This window comes from Giraffa tippelskirchi, chromosome 7, assembly GCF_054371585.1.
Source record: "Giraffa tippelskirchi isolate mGirTip1 chromosome 7, T2T-mGirTip1v1.2.pri, whole genome shotgun sequence".
NCBI classification, from domain to species: domain Eukaryota; kingdom Metazoa; phylum Chordata; class Mammalia; order Artiodactyla; family Giraffidae; genus Giraffa; species Giraffa tippelskirchi.
Window position 1 is genome coordinate 146,996,511 of NC_137281.1, and position 19,509 is coordinate 147,016,019.

At 41.8% G+C, this 19,509-nt stretch overlaps 1 protein-coding gene across 50 annotated transcripts in view; it reads left to right on the forward strand.

Moving 5' to 3' along the window:
* The window catches only part of TTLL5 (tubulin tyrosine ligase like 5), a 317,966-nt gene that overhangs the window by 129,193 nt on the left and 169,264 nt on the right, over window positions 1-19,509 (forward strand). For 26 of the 50 annotated variants that reach the window (XR_014059294.1, XR_014059293.1, XR_014059296.1 and 23 more), the window contains one exon: window positions 1,651-1,838. Coding sequence is in view for 45 of the 50 variants with exons in the window: in XM_081509290.1 (XP_081365416.1) it covers window positions 1,651-1,838 (188 nt within the window). In the remaining 5 variants the exon portion in view is untranslated. The remainder of the gene's footprint in view (window positions 1-1,650; window positions 1,839-19,509) is intronic. The other 24 variants (XR_014059297.1, XM_081509291.1, XM_081509307.1 and 21 more) reach the window with 1 other exon arrangement.

A 19,509-nucleotide genomic window follows, 5' to 3' on the forward strand; every position in this document is an offset into this window, starting at 1 on the left:
GGCAACGTGCTCAACATCATTGTTAATCAGATGAATATAAATGACAACTACAGTGAGATCTTCCACCCTCTTAAAAGAGGGAAGAATTAAGATATTTGACAATACTAAATGTTAGAGGGGATATTGATCAGCAGGAAGGCTTTTATTTTGTTTGTGATAGTGTAAAACATACCATTTTGTTGTTATTACATAAATTTTTAAATTCATATACTCTCTGACTCAACTTCTAGCCACATACACAAGAGAAGTTCTTCCACACATGCTCTAGGATATGTACGCAAGAGTGTTCACAACTGAACTGTTTACAATAGCGATAAGCTTGCAATAACCAAAATATCCATCAATGAGGAAATAGAAAAATAACTTGTAGTGTATTTCCAAAATGGAATACCAAGCACCGTGTAAAGTTAATGAATTTCAGCTATACTGAGAAAGGATAAATATTAGATGTATGGTATTAACAAAAGCAAGTCCCAGGAAATTACTACAGTAAGATACCATTTTTATAGAGCTCAAAAACAAGCAAAATTATTTTAGGTATGCCTACACACACAGAAATGAAGAATAAAACTATATTTTAAGAAAAGAAGGGGATGAATGATAAGGGGAGATTAAGAATGAGAAGGAACCCATGGGTTGATACATGTTAATATGACTTAGGTAGTCAGTTCATTATATGTTTTATAACTTCTACATCTATTGTAGATAGTATTTTATATGTGTCAAATAATATAATAAAGCAGTGTCATCAAATTGTATATACAAGGATGATCATGGTTATATAAGCATTAATAAGACAGAAAGGAAACACATTGTGTTTCCATTTTTCTGAGTTTTTAATTTTTTTTCCAGTGGATTGTGTGACTTATCATAGAATAAATATGAACCTTGATTTTTTTATTAAATAATTTCTTTTTGCCAAAATTTCAGTGCTCAAAATAATAGATTTCTCTGTATTATAGTTGAAAGAAGAAAACTGAAATCTGAAAGAGAAATCAATTGAAATTTGATAATATAGGATTATTACTGTCTTTCTAAATAAATTCAGTTTTGCTTTTATCCTTCTTTTCCTTTTTGAGCTTTGTAAGAAGGATTATGGGGCTTCCCAGGTGGCGCTGGTGGTAAAGAACCTACCTACCAGTGTAAGAAATGCAAGTTCAGTCCCTGGGTTGGGAAGCTCCCCTGGCGGAGGGTGTGGCAACCCGTTCCAATATTCTTGCCTGGAGAATCCCATGGACAGAGGAGCCTGGCGGGCTGCGATATAGATGATTTGACAGTGGACGCAGCAGACTACTGACAAGTACTGTCACATAACAAGAGAAACAAGGATTACAATGATTCTCAAGGCTGCACTTTTTTTATTCATTAATTTGATGAAAATTCCCCACTACATATGACGAAAATTCTTTTTTTGTGAAGGATTCATATTATGCAAAAGCATAGTTATGGATGCATGTAACAGTGTGGTGATAGGAAGAGATCCTCGGGTACGATAAGGGTATGCTTTTACTTTTGTGAGCTTTTGAAGATAGTTCATTGCTCCTCTTGTTGTCAAAGATCCCTGGGATTCAGTGAAGTATCTATTGGTTGTCATCATCCTAAGTTTTTCAAATCTTTTTTTCCTAAGTGGATGAAAGCTTTTCTCTTTAGCAGGTTCATGCCATCCAAACAAGCAGCATTCAGGAGTGGCCAAAACCCAAAAGGAGGGAGAAGATGGCTCTTCATACAGCAAACGGTACAACCCAAGTATGGTTACGGCCGAACTACAGCGGCTGGCTGAGAAGCAGGCGGCCAGGCAGTATTCTCCATCCACTCACATCAACCTCCTCACCCAGCAGGTATGGGCAGTTAGGGGTGTCGTGGAGCTTTTAGCCAGTGGGTAGGATTTACTACATGCTACTCTGTCCTTCCTGTTCTTACTAATGCCCGTATGCTGATGCTTATTGAATGAATGTTAGTTGGTTTTTTGAGCTAAAGAATGTTAGCTAAAAGTGTTCCTCTTCAGCTTTAAAGAAAGGATTTCTGTCACAGGTATCGCAAAGTTAAGTTTGCTGCCAGCTGTGATGTACTTATTTCGTGGACAAATAGACTTGAATGTTCAGTTGTAAATACACTTTTAAATGATCTTTAAAAATAACTTATTTTGTTGGTAAAATTTTCCAGTGAGTTCTGGTCTTATAAATCTTTTTACCAGAATGCCATAACATTACCTTTTACTTTTTTTTTTTTTTTAACTGTACTACCTTTTATCTCTTGATGTCAGGATGTTTTCTGGGCACTGATTAATGAGTTATTTCAATAAACCCTCATCCAAACCATATCATTCTCCCCATTTTACAGATGGGGGAAACTGAGGCTAAAAGACTGATATAATCAAGGTCATGCAGCAAGCTAGATAGATAGTGGGATTTTGACTTTTATGGTGTATGTATGTTGACTAGCTTACAACACAGTAAAGTTAGATGAAACTTTTAAGAACGGTAGGATTCTTTTAGCCCTTCTTGCTGATTTTGTCTATGGTATTTAACTGGAAGTAGAAGCCATATTTTTTCCTTTTTCTTAATGCAAAATGGCATCAAAATCCTCCAAAGGAATTATTATAATTCAAGTCCAATGTTACAGTTTTCTATACCTTCACAGTGTCACATTCTTTAACTGATGCCAGCTCTCTGTGCTGTGCTAAGTTACTTCAGTCATGTCTGACTCTTTGCGACCCCAGGGACTGTAGTCTGCCAGGCTCCTCGGCCATGGATTCTCCAGGCAAGAATAGTGGAGTCCGTTGCCGTGCTCTCCTCCAGGGGATCGAATCCACGTCTCTTATGTCTCTTGCGTTGGCAGGCAAGTTCTTTACCACTAGCGCGACCTGGGAAGCCTGACAATCCTCTATTGATAATCAAATCTAGGAAAAAAGTGAAGCCATAACTACTTCAAGTGCATGTTAAAAGCAGGCAACACACTGCTCCCTGGTGGTGCCCTACTTCTCTGTGTAAAATTATGGGCCATAATTTAAGGTAGGCCTTAGCTTTACTTCCGCCTCATCCCAGAGTGTGAGGTTGTAATGAATTTTCTTTTTCAAATCTCTAATAGTTTGAAGGGAGTAGATAAGAAAGCCTAATATGAATTAGGAAGTGAAGAATCTTGTACAGAAAGTTTTGAGACTTGAAAGGAATTAATAGTTAGATTTTAGTGACAGAATGATGTGAAAAGAAAATAGAATGAGAAGGAATTGTGAAATGTGCAGTGGCTACGAGAAGGGGAAGGACCGGTGATCTGCTGCACTTTTTTCACTAGGTCACTGACTAGAATATGTTTCTAATTTTTAATGAGCAACTAGAAGCACTAGACCGTTCAGGAATGACCCAAATCAAATCCCTTATGATTATACAGTGGAAGTGAGAAATAGATTTAAGGGACTAGATCTGATAGACAGAGTGCCTGACAAACTATGGACGGAGGTTGGTGACATTGTATAGGAGACAGGGAGCAAGACCACCCCCAAGAAAAAGAAATGCAAAAAGGCAAAATGGTTGTCTGAGGAAGCCTTACAAATAGCTGTGAAAAGAAGAGAAGCGAACAGCAAAGGAGAAAAGGAAAGATGTACCCATTTGAATGCAAGTTCCAAAGAGTAGCAAGGAGAGATAAGAAAGCCTTCCTCAGTGATCACTGCAAAGAAATAGAGGAAAACAATAGAATGGGAAAGACTAGAGATCTTTTCAAGAAAATTAGAAATACCAAGGGAACATTTCATGAAAGATGGGTTCAATAAAGGACAGAAATAGTATGGACCTAACAGAAGCAGAAGATATTAAGAAGAGGTGGCAAGAATACACAGAAGAACTACATAAAAGATCTTCACGACCCAGATAATCACGATGGTGTGATCGCTCACCTAGAGCCAGACATCCTGGAGTCCGAAGTCAGGTGGGCCTTAGGAAGCATCATTACGAACAAAGTTAGTGGAGGTGATGGAGTTCCAGTTGAGCTATTTCAAATCCTAAAAGATGATGCTATGAAAGTGCTGCACTCAATATGCCAGCAAATTTGGAAAACTCAGCAGTGGCCACAGGACGGGAAAAGGTCAGTTTTCATTCCAATCCCAAAGAAAGGCAATGCCAAAGAATGCTCAAACTACCGCACAATTGTACTCATCTCACATGCTAGTAAATGCTCAAAATTCTCCAAGCCAGGCGTCAGCAGTATGTGAATCATGAACTTCCAGATGTTCAAGCTGGTTTTAGAAAAGGCAGAGGAACCAGAGATCAAATTACCAACATATGCTGGATCATCAAAAAAGCAAGAGAGTTCCAGAAAACCATCTATTTCTGCTTTATTGACTATGCCAAAGCCTTTGGACTGTGTGGATCACAATAAATTGTGGAAAATTTTTCAAGAGATGGGAATACCAGACCACCTCACCTGCCTCTTGATAAATCTGTATGCAGGTCAGGAAGCAACAGTTAGAACTGGGCATGGAACAACAGACTGGTTCCAAATAGGAAAAGGAGTACCTCAAGGTTGTATATTGTCACCCTGCTTATTTAACTTATATACAGAGTACACCATGAGAAACGCTGGGCTGGATGAAGCACAAGCTGGAATCAAGACTGCTGGGAGAAATATCAGTAACCTCAGATATGCAGGTGACACCACCCTTACGGCAGAAAGTGAAGAAGAACTAAAGAGCCTCTTGATGAAAGTGAAAGAGGAGAGTGAAAAATGGCTTAAAGCTCAACATTCAGAAAACTAAGATCATGGCATCTGGTCCCATCACTTCATGGCAGATAGATGGGTAAACAGTGGCTGACTTTATTTTTCTGGGCTCCAAAATCACTGCAGATGGTGACTGCAGCCGTGAAATTAAAAGACGCTTACTCCTTGGAAGGAAAGTTATGACCAACCTAGACAGCATATTAAAAAGCAGAGACATTACTTTGCCAACAAATGCCCATCTAGTGAAGGCTATGGTTTTTCCAGTAGTCATGTATGGATGTGAGAGTTGGACTATAAGGAAAGCTGAGCACCGAAGAATTGATGCTTTTGAACTGTGGTGTCGGAGAAGACTCTTGAGAGTCCGTTGGACTGCAGGGAGATCCAACAGGTCTATCCCAAAGGAAGTCAGCCTTGAATATTCCTTGGAAGGACTGATGTTGAAGCTGAAACTCCAGTACTTTGGCCACCTGATGCGAGGAGCTGGCTCACTGGAAAAGACCCTGATGCTGGGAAAGATTGAGGGCGGGAGGAGAAGGGGACGACAGAGGATGAGATTGTTGGATGGCCTCACAGACTCAATGGAGGTGAGTTTGAGTAAACTCCAGGAGTTGGTGATGGACAGGGAGGTCTGGCGTGTTGCGGTCCACGGGGTCGCGAAAAGTCGGACACGACTGAGTGACTGGACTGAACTGAACTGAGAAGCACTGAGATGTTAAGCAGTTTTCTTTGAAATTGTAGTAGAAGACATAGCCAATATCAATGTTTACCTATTTTCACCTGCTATCATTTGGTAGACTACAAAGCTTGCCAAAATGAAAGGATCCTTATCCTGTGGGAATCCGAGGTGATTGCATCCTTATCAGAAAACCATTCCCATTCAGTGTAGCTCATCTAAGAAGAGTTTAGTGGCAGTGAATTAAAATTCCATCAGACTTCCCTTCATAGGGATCTGAACTCCCTTAGGTGTTGGCTTTAAGTTTTTGGTTGATAAACAGCGCGGTTAGTGCAGTACTGAGGGAGGGGTTGTAGTGGGAAAGGGACTGGGTTAGCTGTGTAAAGACCAGCCTTCTTCTACTAGCTATGTGATACTGGGCAATTCACTCAACTTGTGTCCACCTCACGGTCTTTATTTGTTGATGAGGAAAATACAACAAGGTCATGAGGGCAGTATGCAAAAACCTTTCTGTAAAGTCTAAATGCTGTCTGCTTGGAAAAGATTGCTCTTTCAACTGTGGAAGGCTCTTAATAATAAATGGCTTGTGATTTGATTTGAAGTCAGTTTTTGGATAAAACATTGTGTTACCAAAACGAATGTTGCTGTTGAAAAGTTCAAGTTATGTATTATTTGTGTTATTTCTCCTCAGAGAAGTTCAGTTCAGTTCAGTCGCTCACTCGTGTCCGACTCTTTGCGACCCCATGAATTGCAGCATTCCAGGCCTCCCTGTCCATCACCAACTCCCGGAGTCTACCCAAACCCACGTCCATCGAGTCGGTTATGCCATCCAACCATCTCATCCTCTGTCGTCCCCTTCTCCTCCCGCCCCCAATCCTACCCAGCATTAGGGTCTTTTCCAATGAGTCAACCCTTCGCATCAGGTGGCCAAAGTATTGGAGCTTCAGCTTCAACATCAGACCTTCCAATGAACACCCGGGATTGATCTCTTTTAGGATGGACTGGTTGGATCTCCTTGCAGTCCAAGGGACTCTCAAGAGTCTTCTCCAACACCACAGTTCAAAAGCATCAATTCTTCAGCGCTCAGCTTTCTTCACCGTCCAACTCTCACATCCATACATGACCACTGGAAAAACCATAGCCTTGACTAGACGGACTTTTGTTGGCAAAGTAATGTCTCTGCTTTTAAACATGCTATCTAGGTTGGCCATAACCTTCCTTCCAAGGAGTAAGCGTCTTTTAATTTCATGGCTGCAATCACCATCAGCAGTGATTTTTGAGCCCCAAAAAATCAAGTCAGCCACTGTTTCCACTGTTTCCCCATCTATTTCCCATGAAGTGATGGGACCAGATGCCATGATCTTAGTTTTCTGAACGTTGAGCTTTAAGCCAACTTTTTCACTCTCCTCCTTCACCTTCATCAAGAGGCTCTTTAGTTCTTCTTCACTTTCTGCCATAAGGGTGGTGTCATCCCCATATCTGAGGTTATTGATATTTCTCCTGGCAATCTTGATTCCAGCTTGTGTTTCTTCCAGCCCAGCGTTTTTCATGATGTACTCTGCATATAAGTTAAATAAGCAGGGTGACAATATACAGCCTTGACGGACTCCTTTTCCTATTTGGAACCAGTCTGTTGTTCCATGTCCAGTTCTAACTGTTGCTTCCTGACCTGCATACAGGTTTCTCAAGAGACAGGTCAGATGGTCTGGTATTCCCATCTCTTGAAGAATTTTCCACAGTTTATTGTGATCCACACAGTCAAAGGCTTTGGCATAGTCAATCAAGCAGAAATAGAGGTTTTTCTGGAACTCTCTTGCTTTTTCGATGATCCAGCGGATATTGGCAATTTGATCTCTGGTTCCTCTGCCTTTTCTAAAACCAGCTTGAACATCTGGAAGTTCACGGTTCACGTATTGCTGAAGCCTGGCTTGGAGAATTTTGAGCATTACTTTACTAGCATGTGAGATGAGGGCAATTGTGCGGTAGTTTGAGCATTCTTTGGCATTGCCTTTCTTCGGGATTGGAACGAAGACTGACCTCTTCCAGTCCTGTGGCCACTGCTGAGTTTTCCAAATTTGCTGGTAAATCGAGTGCAGCACTTTCACAGCATCACCTTTGAGGATTTGAAATAGCTCAAGTGCAATTCCATCACCTCCACTAGCTTTGTTCGTAGTGATGCTTCCTAAGGCCCACTTGACTTCACATTCCAGCATGTCTGGCTCTAGGTGAGTGATCACACCATCGTGATTATCTGGGTCATGAAGATCTTTTTTGTACAGTTCTTCTGTGTATTCTTGCCACCTCTTCTTAATATCTTCTGCTTCTGTTAGGTCCATACCATTTCTGTCCTTTATCGAGCCTATCTTTGCAAGAAATGTTCCTTTGGTATCTCTAATTTTCTTGAAGAGATCGCTAGTGTTTCCCAATCTGTTGTTTTCCTCTATTTCTTTGCAGTGATCACTGAGGAAGGCTTTCTTATCTCTCCTTGCTATTCTTTGGAACTCTGCATTCAGATGGGAATATCTTTCCTTTTCTCCTTTGCTTTTCGCTTCTCTTCTCTTCCCAGCTATCTGTAAGGCCTCCTCAGACAGCCATTTTGCTTTTTTTGCATTTCTTTTCCATGGGGATTGTCTTGATCCCTGTCTCCTGTACAATGTCACGAACCTTTGTCCATAGTTCATCAGGCACTCTGTCTATCAGGTCTAGTCCCTTAAATCTATTTGTCACTTCCACTGTATACTCATAAGGGATTTGATCTAGGTCATACCTGAATGGTCTAGTGGTTTTCCCTACTTTCTTCAATTTAAGTCTGAATTTGGCAATAAGCAGTTCATGATCCGAGCCACAGTCTGCTCCCGGTCTTGTTTTTGCTGACTGTATAGAGCTTCTCCATCTTTGACTGCAAAGAATATAATCAATCTGATTTCGGTGTTGACCATCTGGTGATGTCCACATGTAGAGTCTTCTCTTGTGTTGTTGGAATAGGGTGTTTGCTATTACCAGTGTGTTCTCATGGCAAAACTCTATTAGCCTTTGCCCTGCTTCATTCTGTACTCCCTCAGAGAAAGTAACTCCTTAATTTAGAATTTGGGGAATTCTTCTATTGTTCTTTACTGGTAAATAATAACATGTTGTAATGAGTGAATATGAGCCCTGGGACATCTGTTCACTAGCCATTTCCTTTTGCTCTTAGCTGTGTTTGAAAGTGCCTTGGTTACTTATTCACTGAGGCAAGTGATAAGGTGTCTGTGGCTGTGGTGAGAGGCGGACCTCCAGTCAGAGCGTGCTGAAAGCTCTGCTCTCCCCTCCGGACTTGGGGCGTGAACCTTCAGCTCAGCTCACCGGAAGCATCTCTGTGTACAGTAATCCCTTCAGATGTTTTTTTATTTCCTCTTATCGGTCATTATTTCCTTATTTTTAATTCCTATTTTGCATCTGGGCTTTTTTTCATGAATATTTTCTTTCCTCTTTCCCTTTTCAATAGGATATATTCTTTCTGTTATAGTTTTTTAATTGGTTATCTTCTTGTTTTATCTTTGCTAACTTCCTTCTGCATTCTGTAGCTTTATTTTGTTATCTCCTCCCAATTTCTTGAATTGAGTACTTCCTTTATTTTCACTCATTTCTTTCTTTCTTTTCTTTTTTTATTTAAAGCTGTGGATTTTCCCGTGGTCTTGCTTTAATTATATGCCATGTTGTTGTTCAACAGCATGTGTCCCACTCTTTGCGACCCTGTGGACTGCAGCATGCAGGCTCCCCTGTCCTTCACTATCTCCCAGAGTTTGCTCAAACTCATGTCCATTGAGTCAATGATGCTATCTAACCATCTCATCCTTTCTCACCCCCTCCTCCTGTTGCCATCCATCTTTCCCAGCATCTGCCTTCAATCGTTCCCAGCATCAAGGTATTTTCCAATGAGTCAGCTCTTTGCATCAGGTGGCCAAAGTATTATATTCCATAAGCCCTGATATATATCTTTATATTACTTTTCTTGGCAAAGTGTTAAGAGATCTTCCACTAAATTAGATATGCTGATTTTAAATTTTCATGCCATTTTGGAAGATGAGTATAAAAAAATTTAAATTTGGGGCTTGCCTGGCAGTCCAGCAGTTGAGACTCTGTACTTCCATCACAGGGGGCGTGGATTCATTCCCTGGTCAGGGAACTAAGATCCCGCATGCTGTGTAGCATGGCCCCCCTCCCCCCAAAAATTGAGATTTGGGGGATTTCTGAAAAAGAGTTCCTTTATTTTGTCTATCATTTCAGCTACCTGCCCATTAAAGCTTTTAGTGGCATTTTCCATAAAACTTTTTATTCAAATGCATTCTTTTAACTCATTCCTTCAAAAGCATTTTATTACACTCTTAAGAGGGTTCCAAACCTTGATGCTAAGCCATAGGGATGACACAAGACAGCAGACCTCAGTGTGAAATAACTCACAGTGTGGTACAGGAGACAGCCACATAACACATGATAGAATGTGTTAGGGAATGTCCTAGCATGGGATATGCACAGATGTTTCTAGGGAGTAACAAAACCACCAGAGAGTACCTAACCCAGCATGTGGGTGGGAGTGGGAGTGCCAAAGCCACCTTCTTGGAAGAGATTAGCCCTACACTGAATCTTAAGGGTAGGCAGGTGGGTGTCAAAAGAAGGGTGGGGCAGGCTCCAAAGTAAAAGCTTGCATGTGTGTACTTGGGGAACAGAAAGCTGGTGGTTATCGATGTTGGAGAATAGGGAGTCAGCAGAAAGCAGCTGAAATGGATGCTGGAGAAAGAGACAAGGGCTGATTCAAGGAGAGCTTTGAATGACCTGTGAAGGAACTCGGCTCTTTATCTCAACGATGACCGGGAGCCACAGAGACAAATGGGCCTTGCCTTTTAACTGTCTCACTTAGGTAGCTGGGAGGAGGATGGGTTGCAGGATGAAGCAGTGCCATCCCCTTTTCCTCCCTGCTCACTGGTGAAGATGCTGAGGAACAGTGAGTTAGCCAAAAGAAAAGAAAGCAAAGTCCTCAGACAATCTACAAATTTGATTATAAAACTTTGAGTTGCCCATCATTTCCATTAGAGGCTAGATTCTTACGAATTCATTTGGCTAAAAACAGGACCTCATTTATCTTGTAGCTACTTTTACTATTTCTGCTATGATTTAAGTGTACTTATAGCCTAGAGCATACAAGAATATTGAACTTGCCCTGCCACCACTAAGTGGCCACCGTGGCCACTGTGAAAGTGTTTGCATGTGCTTGGAAACTAGAGTTACGTGTTCTCCACATAGGATTACTCAACCTAACACATCTGAGCAGAGAGAAGGTCAGATTTAGTTCTTTCTCTTGGCATGTGAGAGGCTGGTTATCTTTGGGGGCTGGGATCCTTTGGAAATGAGTGAGTATGTCCCTGAAAGCAGGGTGCTCTAAAAGCATCTTTCGCTGGTTGGGGAGAGAGCCCTGTGGTAGGTAGCTGATAGCATGACGCTGGAGTAGCAGCTTGACTATGAGATCTCTCTTGACTATGAGATTCACCCCCGTGCCAGGAGAGGTGTGCTTTACAACTGCAGCCCTCTGCACGCACAGAACCAGCCCTCTGTGGTTACCGCTGTCAGTGAACAGAAGAATGTGGCAAAGGAGCCCAGCTCTGCAGTGAAGAGAGGGAGGTGGGGAGACAGAGGGAGCACCGGCCTCTCTGTGCGGGCCAGTGTGAGATTGCAGGACCAGCTATCACTAGGAGCAGCTCCAGCTCTTCCAGCCTGGGAGTTTAATCAAAGGAATAACAGCCGACCACCCAGGCGAGGCTCCGGTGCTTGCGAATGTGCTGTGTCAGGCTCTGTTCCCGGCCAGCCAGTGCCCGGGATGTGGCCGGGCCTCTTGGAAATATGCTGACAGATACATGGAAGGGAGGAGATGCTTTTTACTTCTTCCATTTTTCATTTAGATGGAGAAGAGAAAAGAAAAGCATTCAATGTCTTTTTGCTTTTGCTCCTCACCCTGCCCCTTTCCTGCCTAGTCCTAGAGAAGGGTGTCCGCCCAGGTCGAGAACGTTGGCTCACACCGCTTACCCATCCATTTGCACTCTAGGAGTTCTTTGATCATTTCTTCTGCTTCAGCAGTTTCCATTGTGATCCTGCTCATTTCTTCAGGGTCCAGGGTGGACCTGGAGTAAATCTCTATTTCAGAAATTTCTATTTGAAGGTGAAGCTGGTAGAGAGGAAGCACAATTTCTTTACGTGGTTACAGATGTTTTCCAGGATTGACGCCAGCGGCCCCCAGTCATCACATGCTTGGGCGTTCAGCACCGGAAATGCTCTTCCTGCCTCCTGACCTTATCTGACACGTTTGAACTATTGTCCATTTGCATTCTGATTTTTTAATTTTTTTGCTCCTAAGTGTAGCTTCTTTGGTTCTGTATTTTCCTGGGTAGAAAAATTGTCCTTCTTTGTGTCATATATTTTCCTTTTCTCCATTTCTAGAAACGGAAAAGGGTACATAGAAAAAGCAGAAGCCCTTGGGTCAGTGAGACTTTGGACACGTTATTTAAATTCCCTGTGCCTTAGTTTTCTTCTGTGTCAAGTGGAGTAATTACAGTGTTAAGACGAAGTCTCCTGGACCCTTGTGCCTCCCTGCTCTAGGTCGTAGTACCAGTTGATCCCATCACTTCCCTAGCTCTTCTGTGTCTTTTCAGGCTTTAAACTCCGAATTTTCCTTAGGTCATTGACCTACTGATGGTTCCTTGTTCTAAAATAACCTTTTTTTATCTCTTACCATTTTGACTTTTTCTCAAAGGTCTTCCCAGGTGGCTCAGTGGTAAAGAATCCGCCTGCCAGTGCAAAAGACACGGGTTCAATCCCTGGGTTGGGAAGATTCCCTGGAGAAGGAAACGGCAACCCACTCCAGTATTCTTGCCTGGGAAATCCCAAGGACAGAAGAGCCTGGCGGGCTACAGTCCATGGGGGTTGCAAAAGAGTCAGACATGACTGAGCAACTAAACAAAACAGTAACTCTCAAAGGTCATTGATGACCTTGGAATTGCCAGCTTCAGTCACCTATCATTAATCCTCATTCTCTTTTAGTAGATGACACTATTATTGACTGTCTCCTTCCTGAAAACTTCCCTTAGCTTCTCCACCCCTTCAGTAATTCCTTTGAGAGCTGATCCTATACTTCCCCCCCAAAAACTAGATTCCACTTTCCACATTTTTAAAAAGCCACTGGTATTTAGACCTGAAATGTATAAACTGACAACAGCAGAGTCTTTCTGATTAAAGAAGGGGGTTGATGCCTGGGCATCTGTTTCCCCGTGTTCTCACAGGTATCCTTCAACATGCATCTGAATTCCAGAGCTCACCTGAACGTTGTGCCTCTCTGTAGTGTCTCACTTTGGGTAAATTTCCTCTTCCCATAGCTTCACCTAGTACTGGGCTGCAGATTGCTCCCAAATATACATCTTTAGTTTGAACCTGTTTTCTGAGTGTCATGTCCAAATTTCCAACTGGCTGCTAGACGTCTCCATCTAACTGTATTGTAAGAACTCAGAATATTCAATGTACTTTTTAAGCACGTTTTGAAAATACTCAAAAAATATTCACTATATCTAAAACTTGCCTGTTCTCCTCCCCTTTCCTCCCTCTGTATCAGTGACACTGCAGTCCTCCTCGGGGCTTAGGTACGGGGCCTTTAGTTTATCAGCTTCTTTGTTGCCTCCTTCTCTCTATGCCAGGGCAGTTGTTGCCAGTTCTTGTGGAGTCTGACTCTATAATTTCTCTGATATGTATCTTCTCTGTTTCACATCTACTGTTCTGCTTAAGGACTTAATTATCTCTGGACTGGATCACTACAGTTACCTCCTAAATGGTCTCCCAGCCGTTCTCCTCTATTCACCCTAGCCTTTGTTCTAAAGGAATCTTTCTAAATCACCAGTCTCATAATGATACTCCTTTGCCAAGAATCTTGAATGGAATCCTGTTATCTTCAAAGTGAAGCCCCAGCTGTTGAATGTTATTCAAAGCCTTAATGTAGAATCTGGCTCCAGGTTACTTCTCCAACCTGTCTCCTTCCCATGACAGAGGTTTTTGTGCAGCTCATCCAGAATTTTCTTAGTCTCTGTCCCTTAATTTATGCTATCTTCTCTTGGGAAATGTTCCCCGGTCAACAGTACATGAACCGAGAACTTTCAGATGTACAAGCTGGATTTAGAAAAGGCAGAGGAACCAGAGATCAAATTGCCAGTATCCGTTGGATCATAGAAAAAACAAGGGAATTTCAGAAAAGCATCTACTTCTGCTTCATTGACTATGCTGAAGCCTTTGACTCTGTGGATCACAACGAACTGTGGAAAATTCTTAAAGAGATGGAAATACCAGATCTTACCTGCCTCCTGAGAAACCTGTATGCAGCTCAAGAAGCAACAGTTAGGCCTGGACATGGAACAATGGACTGGTTCAAAATTGGGAACTGAGTATGTCGAGGCTCTATTTTGTCACCTTGCTTTTTTAACTTACATGCAGAGTACATCATGTGAAATGCTGGGCTGGCTGTAGCACAAGCTGGAATCAAGATTGCCAGGAGAAATATCAACTTCAGATATGCAGATGATACTACCCTTATGGCAGAAAGCAATGAGGAACTAAAGAGCCTCTTGATGAAGGTGAAAGAGGAGAGTGAAAAAACTGGCTTAAAACTCAACATTCAAAAAACTAAGATGGCATCTGGTCCCATCACAGCATGGCAAATGGATAGGGAAAACATGGAAACAGTGGCAGATTTTCTTTTCTTGGGCTCCAAAATCACTGCAGATGGTGACTGCGGCCATGAAGTTAAAAGACGCTTGCTCCTTGGAAGAAAAACTATGGCAAAGCTCATCAGTGCATTAAAAAGCAAAGACATCACTTTGCTGGCAAAGATCCATCTAGTCAAAGCTATGGCTTTTCCAGTAGTCATATATGGATTTGGGAGTTGGACCTCTCACAGGCTGAGCACCAAAGAATTGATGCTTACGAATTGTGAAGCTGGAAAAGACTCTTGAGAGTCCCTTGGATAGCAAAGAGATCAAACCAGTCCATCCTTAAGGAAGTCAATCCTGAGTATTCATTGGAAGGACTGATGCTGAAGCTGATGCAAAGACCCAACTCATTGGAAAAGATCTTGATGCTGGGAAAGATTGAGGACAGGAGAAGGTGGGGACAGAGGACGAGATGTTTGGATGGCATCATGGACTCAATGGACATGAATTTAAGCAAACTCTGGGAGATAGGGAAGCCTGGCCTGCGGCAGTCCATGGTGTCACAAAGAGTTGGACACGATTTAGTGACTGAACAACAACAACATCGTATGTAACTGTATACATTTGTCCAGGCTCAGTGTAAGTGCCGCTTCTCTCACAGGCACGCCATTTCATTCGCCGTACAGGTATTTGTGTTTGTCCAGATAGCTCTCTCCTTTAATGAACAGTGAGCACTTTGGAGGCAGTATCCTTTGCTGCCTCAGAACCTAACTCATGGGTAGTACTCAGTAAGTGTGCTAATTCTACTCGACTATAAGGTAATTGATTAAGGGTGGAAAGTGACCATGTCCATTTTTTCACCAGTTTTCCCAACGTGGGTATATAGTGTGGATTAGATACATATTTTTAAAATAAATGAATGAATAATCCCCTGCCACCCCAGCCAGACGTTATCTTTCCATTGTCCATGTCCATAGCCCTTCATTAGTCATTCCCTGTAACAAAATCTGTTATTGTTTTGCATCTCTTCTTTTCTATTGAGTTATAAACTGTGTGATGATGTTCTTTCTAACCCATCACCCAGCACTTGGTATGCACTTATTACATGCTTGATAAATTGAAAAGAATTTCTCTTCTGTGTTATGTTGGTTTTTACATTTGTTTTAAAATACTATTCCTCTTCCATTTTTTTTTTCCACCATACCACACCTGCCCTTCATAATAAAGTAGATGACATTAGTTGAATGTCTGCTTTGTACTGGACACTGTGGTAAGTGTATGCATTATCTCTTTAACCTTATGAAGTAGAGACTTTTTATTTTTTAACAGATGAAGAAAATAGCTGAAAGCATAGGTCACTCTGCTGAGGTCACACAAATGGCAAGTGACTGCACCAGGATTCAAACCCAAATCTCTCTGACTTCATACTCTTTCCCTCGGTGTTTTTCTGCCTCTTCTCTTTTCACACAGGACCCTCACCTCTCCTTAGACTAAACTGACTGAGCTTAATACCACTGTAGAGTTGTAGCCAAGCCATCCGATTGTTTGGTAGTGAATTCGGGTTCATCAATGAGCAGCCTTCTTAATCCCTGGAGATGCAGTGAGAGTGGGTGTGTTTATCATGGTGGTGGCAGCCCCCCTGGACGCAAAGACTGAAGAATGAATTAGAAGTTCAAGAAACGGATTTGGCCATCTTGTAAGGTTTTCTAGGAATGTCTTTGGCAATTCTTGATCTGGAACCCTGTAGGTTTTGGAGCACCAGGTGTCTATGTGTGTATGTATGTTATGTAAGTGGCAGCATTTATGAGAGAAGGCATGACAAGAGAACTGAGTGCTAATGCAGCAGAGCTGCAGAGATTCCTTGCTTTTCCTAAGCCCTTTAAAACTGAGAGTCACACTGGAACTACTCTTATCTCCTGCTGATTAGAATATAAGTTTCTTGAGATTCATTTTATCAGTATCCAGGAACTTATACTGGAGATGAAGGTCATGCCTTAAAACATGTTTGTGGTCATGGCTAATGATTTAATACCTGCTCAGAAAGTGCCCTTGGAAGAATGGTTTAAAAGTAGCTGTTTAAGGATGATTCTTTTCATGTTTCTTAATTGAATATATTCTCTAGTGATATATTCCCTAGATAAATATCCAGTGATGCAAAATCATGTAATTAAGTACAGATCTGACAGTTTGTGTTTTCGTTTTATCTTGAGTGAAATAGATCTTGGTGCACTGATTTTTTTTAACTCAAGGATTGCCTTTTGTTCCAGCGACGTATGGTAAAACAAGTCAGATGGGACTCACCACTACATTTCTCTATTCCAAATCATTCAGGGCCCCATGGTCCGGAGAATGAAGGGAGCCTGACAGACTCAGTTGATCCCATTGTATTCTGATGAGCCTTTGTATATGAATGACACAGAGAACATTGTTCTCATGATGCTACTGGTGTAGTTCTGAGTACAGTGTGAATACAGCTTTAGAAAAATTGATCTTCGTATCAGTAATATGAGTGATTCTTAACCTTTCTGGAGTGAGAGATTCCTTTGAGAATTGAATGAAAGTTACAGTTTTTCTCCTGAAAAAAAAATGTGCACTCAAACTTAGAAATGTACATTAATTTCAGAGGGTTCGTAAACATTTCCTCCCCCTCCAGCTCGACTCCTTCATGATGCCCGGTGGACCCATGGTCTCCAAGTTGAGAACTTCTGAAAACTTTTAGGTAGTATACAGTTATTAATATCAGTAATTTGACCAAAAATGATTGCTCCAAATTTTTGATTATCATAGCTTCAGACATTCTTTGTATATTTCAGTGATACAGCCACCCCCCCACCCCAACACCCAGGCCATAATCTCCACGAAGGCAAGACTTTTTTTAATTAAAAAAAAAAAAGATTGTTCTATTCTCAGTGCTCAAAAGAATGCCACAGAGTGTCCGATAAATATTTGTTGGATTAATGAAATAATCTTGTGAAACCCCATCTCTAGACCTCAGTAGACGATTTAGTAAAGATTTTATGGACCATGCTATAACGAGGAGACTGAGCTATGCCAAAGTTATAAGCTGTGTTGGGAATGCTCTGCCACTGATTTGTTCTCATATTAAGCTATTACTAAGTCTTTGATGTTGACTTTCCATCTCCATTTTGATAAATAAAATACATGAAATTTGCAAATAGCCTTAGTGAACCTGAGGTTGCTTAAATGAATCTCAAATGGAGTGTTAGCTGTTTGCTGTTTCAGTGTCATGAACAGCATATGTAGTATATTCATAGACAAGGAATAAAATCTGTATGTCTAAGCTATTATTCAACCCATTTGAGAACTTTGCCCAAAACTCAAGACCAGGCAGAAATCATCTCTAAAATTATGCAGGTTGATAATAGCAAGAGCAACACTTATCTCTCACTCTAGTCACTGATTATTTCATTTCCCCTTATTCCAAAGCACTCTTTCCCTTGTGGTATTTTTAAAAAGAGGTAATTTGGAACCTTTAATTTCCTTGCAAGCCTTCCAGTGACATGAATCACTTTTTAACTCACTGGTGAGACTAGCTGCTAGTTGGAGATTGAGGTGTGTGTGTGAGGGTTATTTGAGACTAGATGAGACCCACTTCGTTTATATAAATGCTTTTATGCCTACTGGGTAAACTCCAGGGATACAAAAGGGAATAAGATGCAGTCCTTGTCCTAAGGGAGCATGTAATTTGTGGGGCAAGATAGGCGAATAAACCTATAATTAGAATACAATGCAAAACATGGCATGAAGCTCTTCAGCTCTACCATTATGCTCTTGAAACAGTGTAATGGCAAGGGTCCTTTATAGCTGAGGGAACTCTTCTGTGAAAAATAAGTCTAACGTTGGAAAGTAAAGCGCAAGGTACTAGCAACAAGATTTCAGGATCCAGCTCTACTGATGTGATGTGAAGGACCTTCCTAGGGCTAATGGCGAAACACAGAATAGCCTCTGATTTTTCATTTTCCACGTTGGAGACAATTCCTGCCTTTCCTGGCATAGCTGTATCTGTATTTGCTGCTTGTGTTTTCCCATGCAGCAATGAGACGCCTTGGTACTATGTTAAGAAAGGTGAAAGTCTTGTGAAAATCCATAAGCCCCAGTTAGAGAAAGGTTTTTGCCCCTACATTTGTAGACAAGCCATATCTGTAGAAATGTAGAACCCTGGGGCCTGCTGTAAGTGGAGAGTGTCTTGTTCTTGAGGGATTGATGGCACATGGATGCACAGTGGTTCAGTTCAGTCGTTCAGTTGTGTCCAACTCTTTGGGACCCCGTGGACTGCAGTACGCCAGGCTTCCCTGTCCATCACCAGCTCGCAGAGCTTACTCAAACTCGTATCAATTGAGTTGGTGATGCTATCCAACCATCTCATCCTCTGTCATCCCCTTCTCCTTCCATCTTCAGTCTTTCCCAGCATCAGGGTCTCTTCAGATGAGTCAGTTCTTTGCATCAGGTGGCCAAAGTATTGGAGCTTCAGCATCAGTCCTTCCAATGAATGTTCAGGACTGATTTCCTTTAGGATGGACTGGTTGAATCTCCTTGCTGTCCAAGGGACTCTCAAGAGTCTGCTCCAACATCACAGTTCAGAAGCATCAATTCTTTGGCACTCAGCTTTCTTTGTACTCCAACTCTCCCATCCTTATCTGACTACTGGAAAATAGCTTTGACTAGACAGATCTTTGTTGGCAAAGTAATGTCTCTGCTTTTTAATATGCTGTCTAGGTTGGTCACAGCTTTTCTTTTTCTAAGAGTCTATTTCCCAGTCCTGTATAAGTTCTGGCGGCTCTATGGTGGGGTTAATGGCGTCCTCCTCCAAGAGGACTTATGCCATACCCAGGTCTACCGCACCCAGAGCCCCTGGCCTGCAGCAGTCCACTGCTGGCCCATACCTCCACAGGAGACACTCAAACACAGTTCTGTCTCAGTCTCTGTGGGGTCTCTAGGTCTTGGTGCACACAAGGTTTGTTTGAGCCCTCTGAGCATCTCTGGCGGCACATGCATGCACAGAAGTAGATGCTAATTAATGCTGATATGGTGGGGGACTCAGTATAGCAGTAGGCACTGGCAACTTACTTTTTTTCATTAACCTGTTTTGTCTTTTCAAATATTTGCTAAAACCTCACTATCCTTAAATGTCAGTTTGTTTGTTTTTGTTGTTCCATGGTGGATCTAGAAGATTGGTCATTAAACACTGACTGAAAGAGAACTATGGCTGGAATCCAGATTCCATAGCAGCTAACTTGAGAATCAAGAGAAGATTCCCAGAGACAATCTTCTAGGCCAGAGCGTCTCTTAATCACTACAAGATTTTTGGCTCCAGTCTCCTGAGTGGAAATCCTAGCTTTTGGTGACATGGGCTGGATGAGCCAATGTCTTCTTATGTCTCCAGGCTTC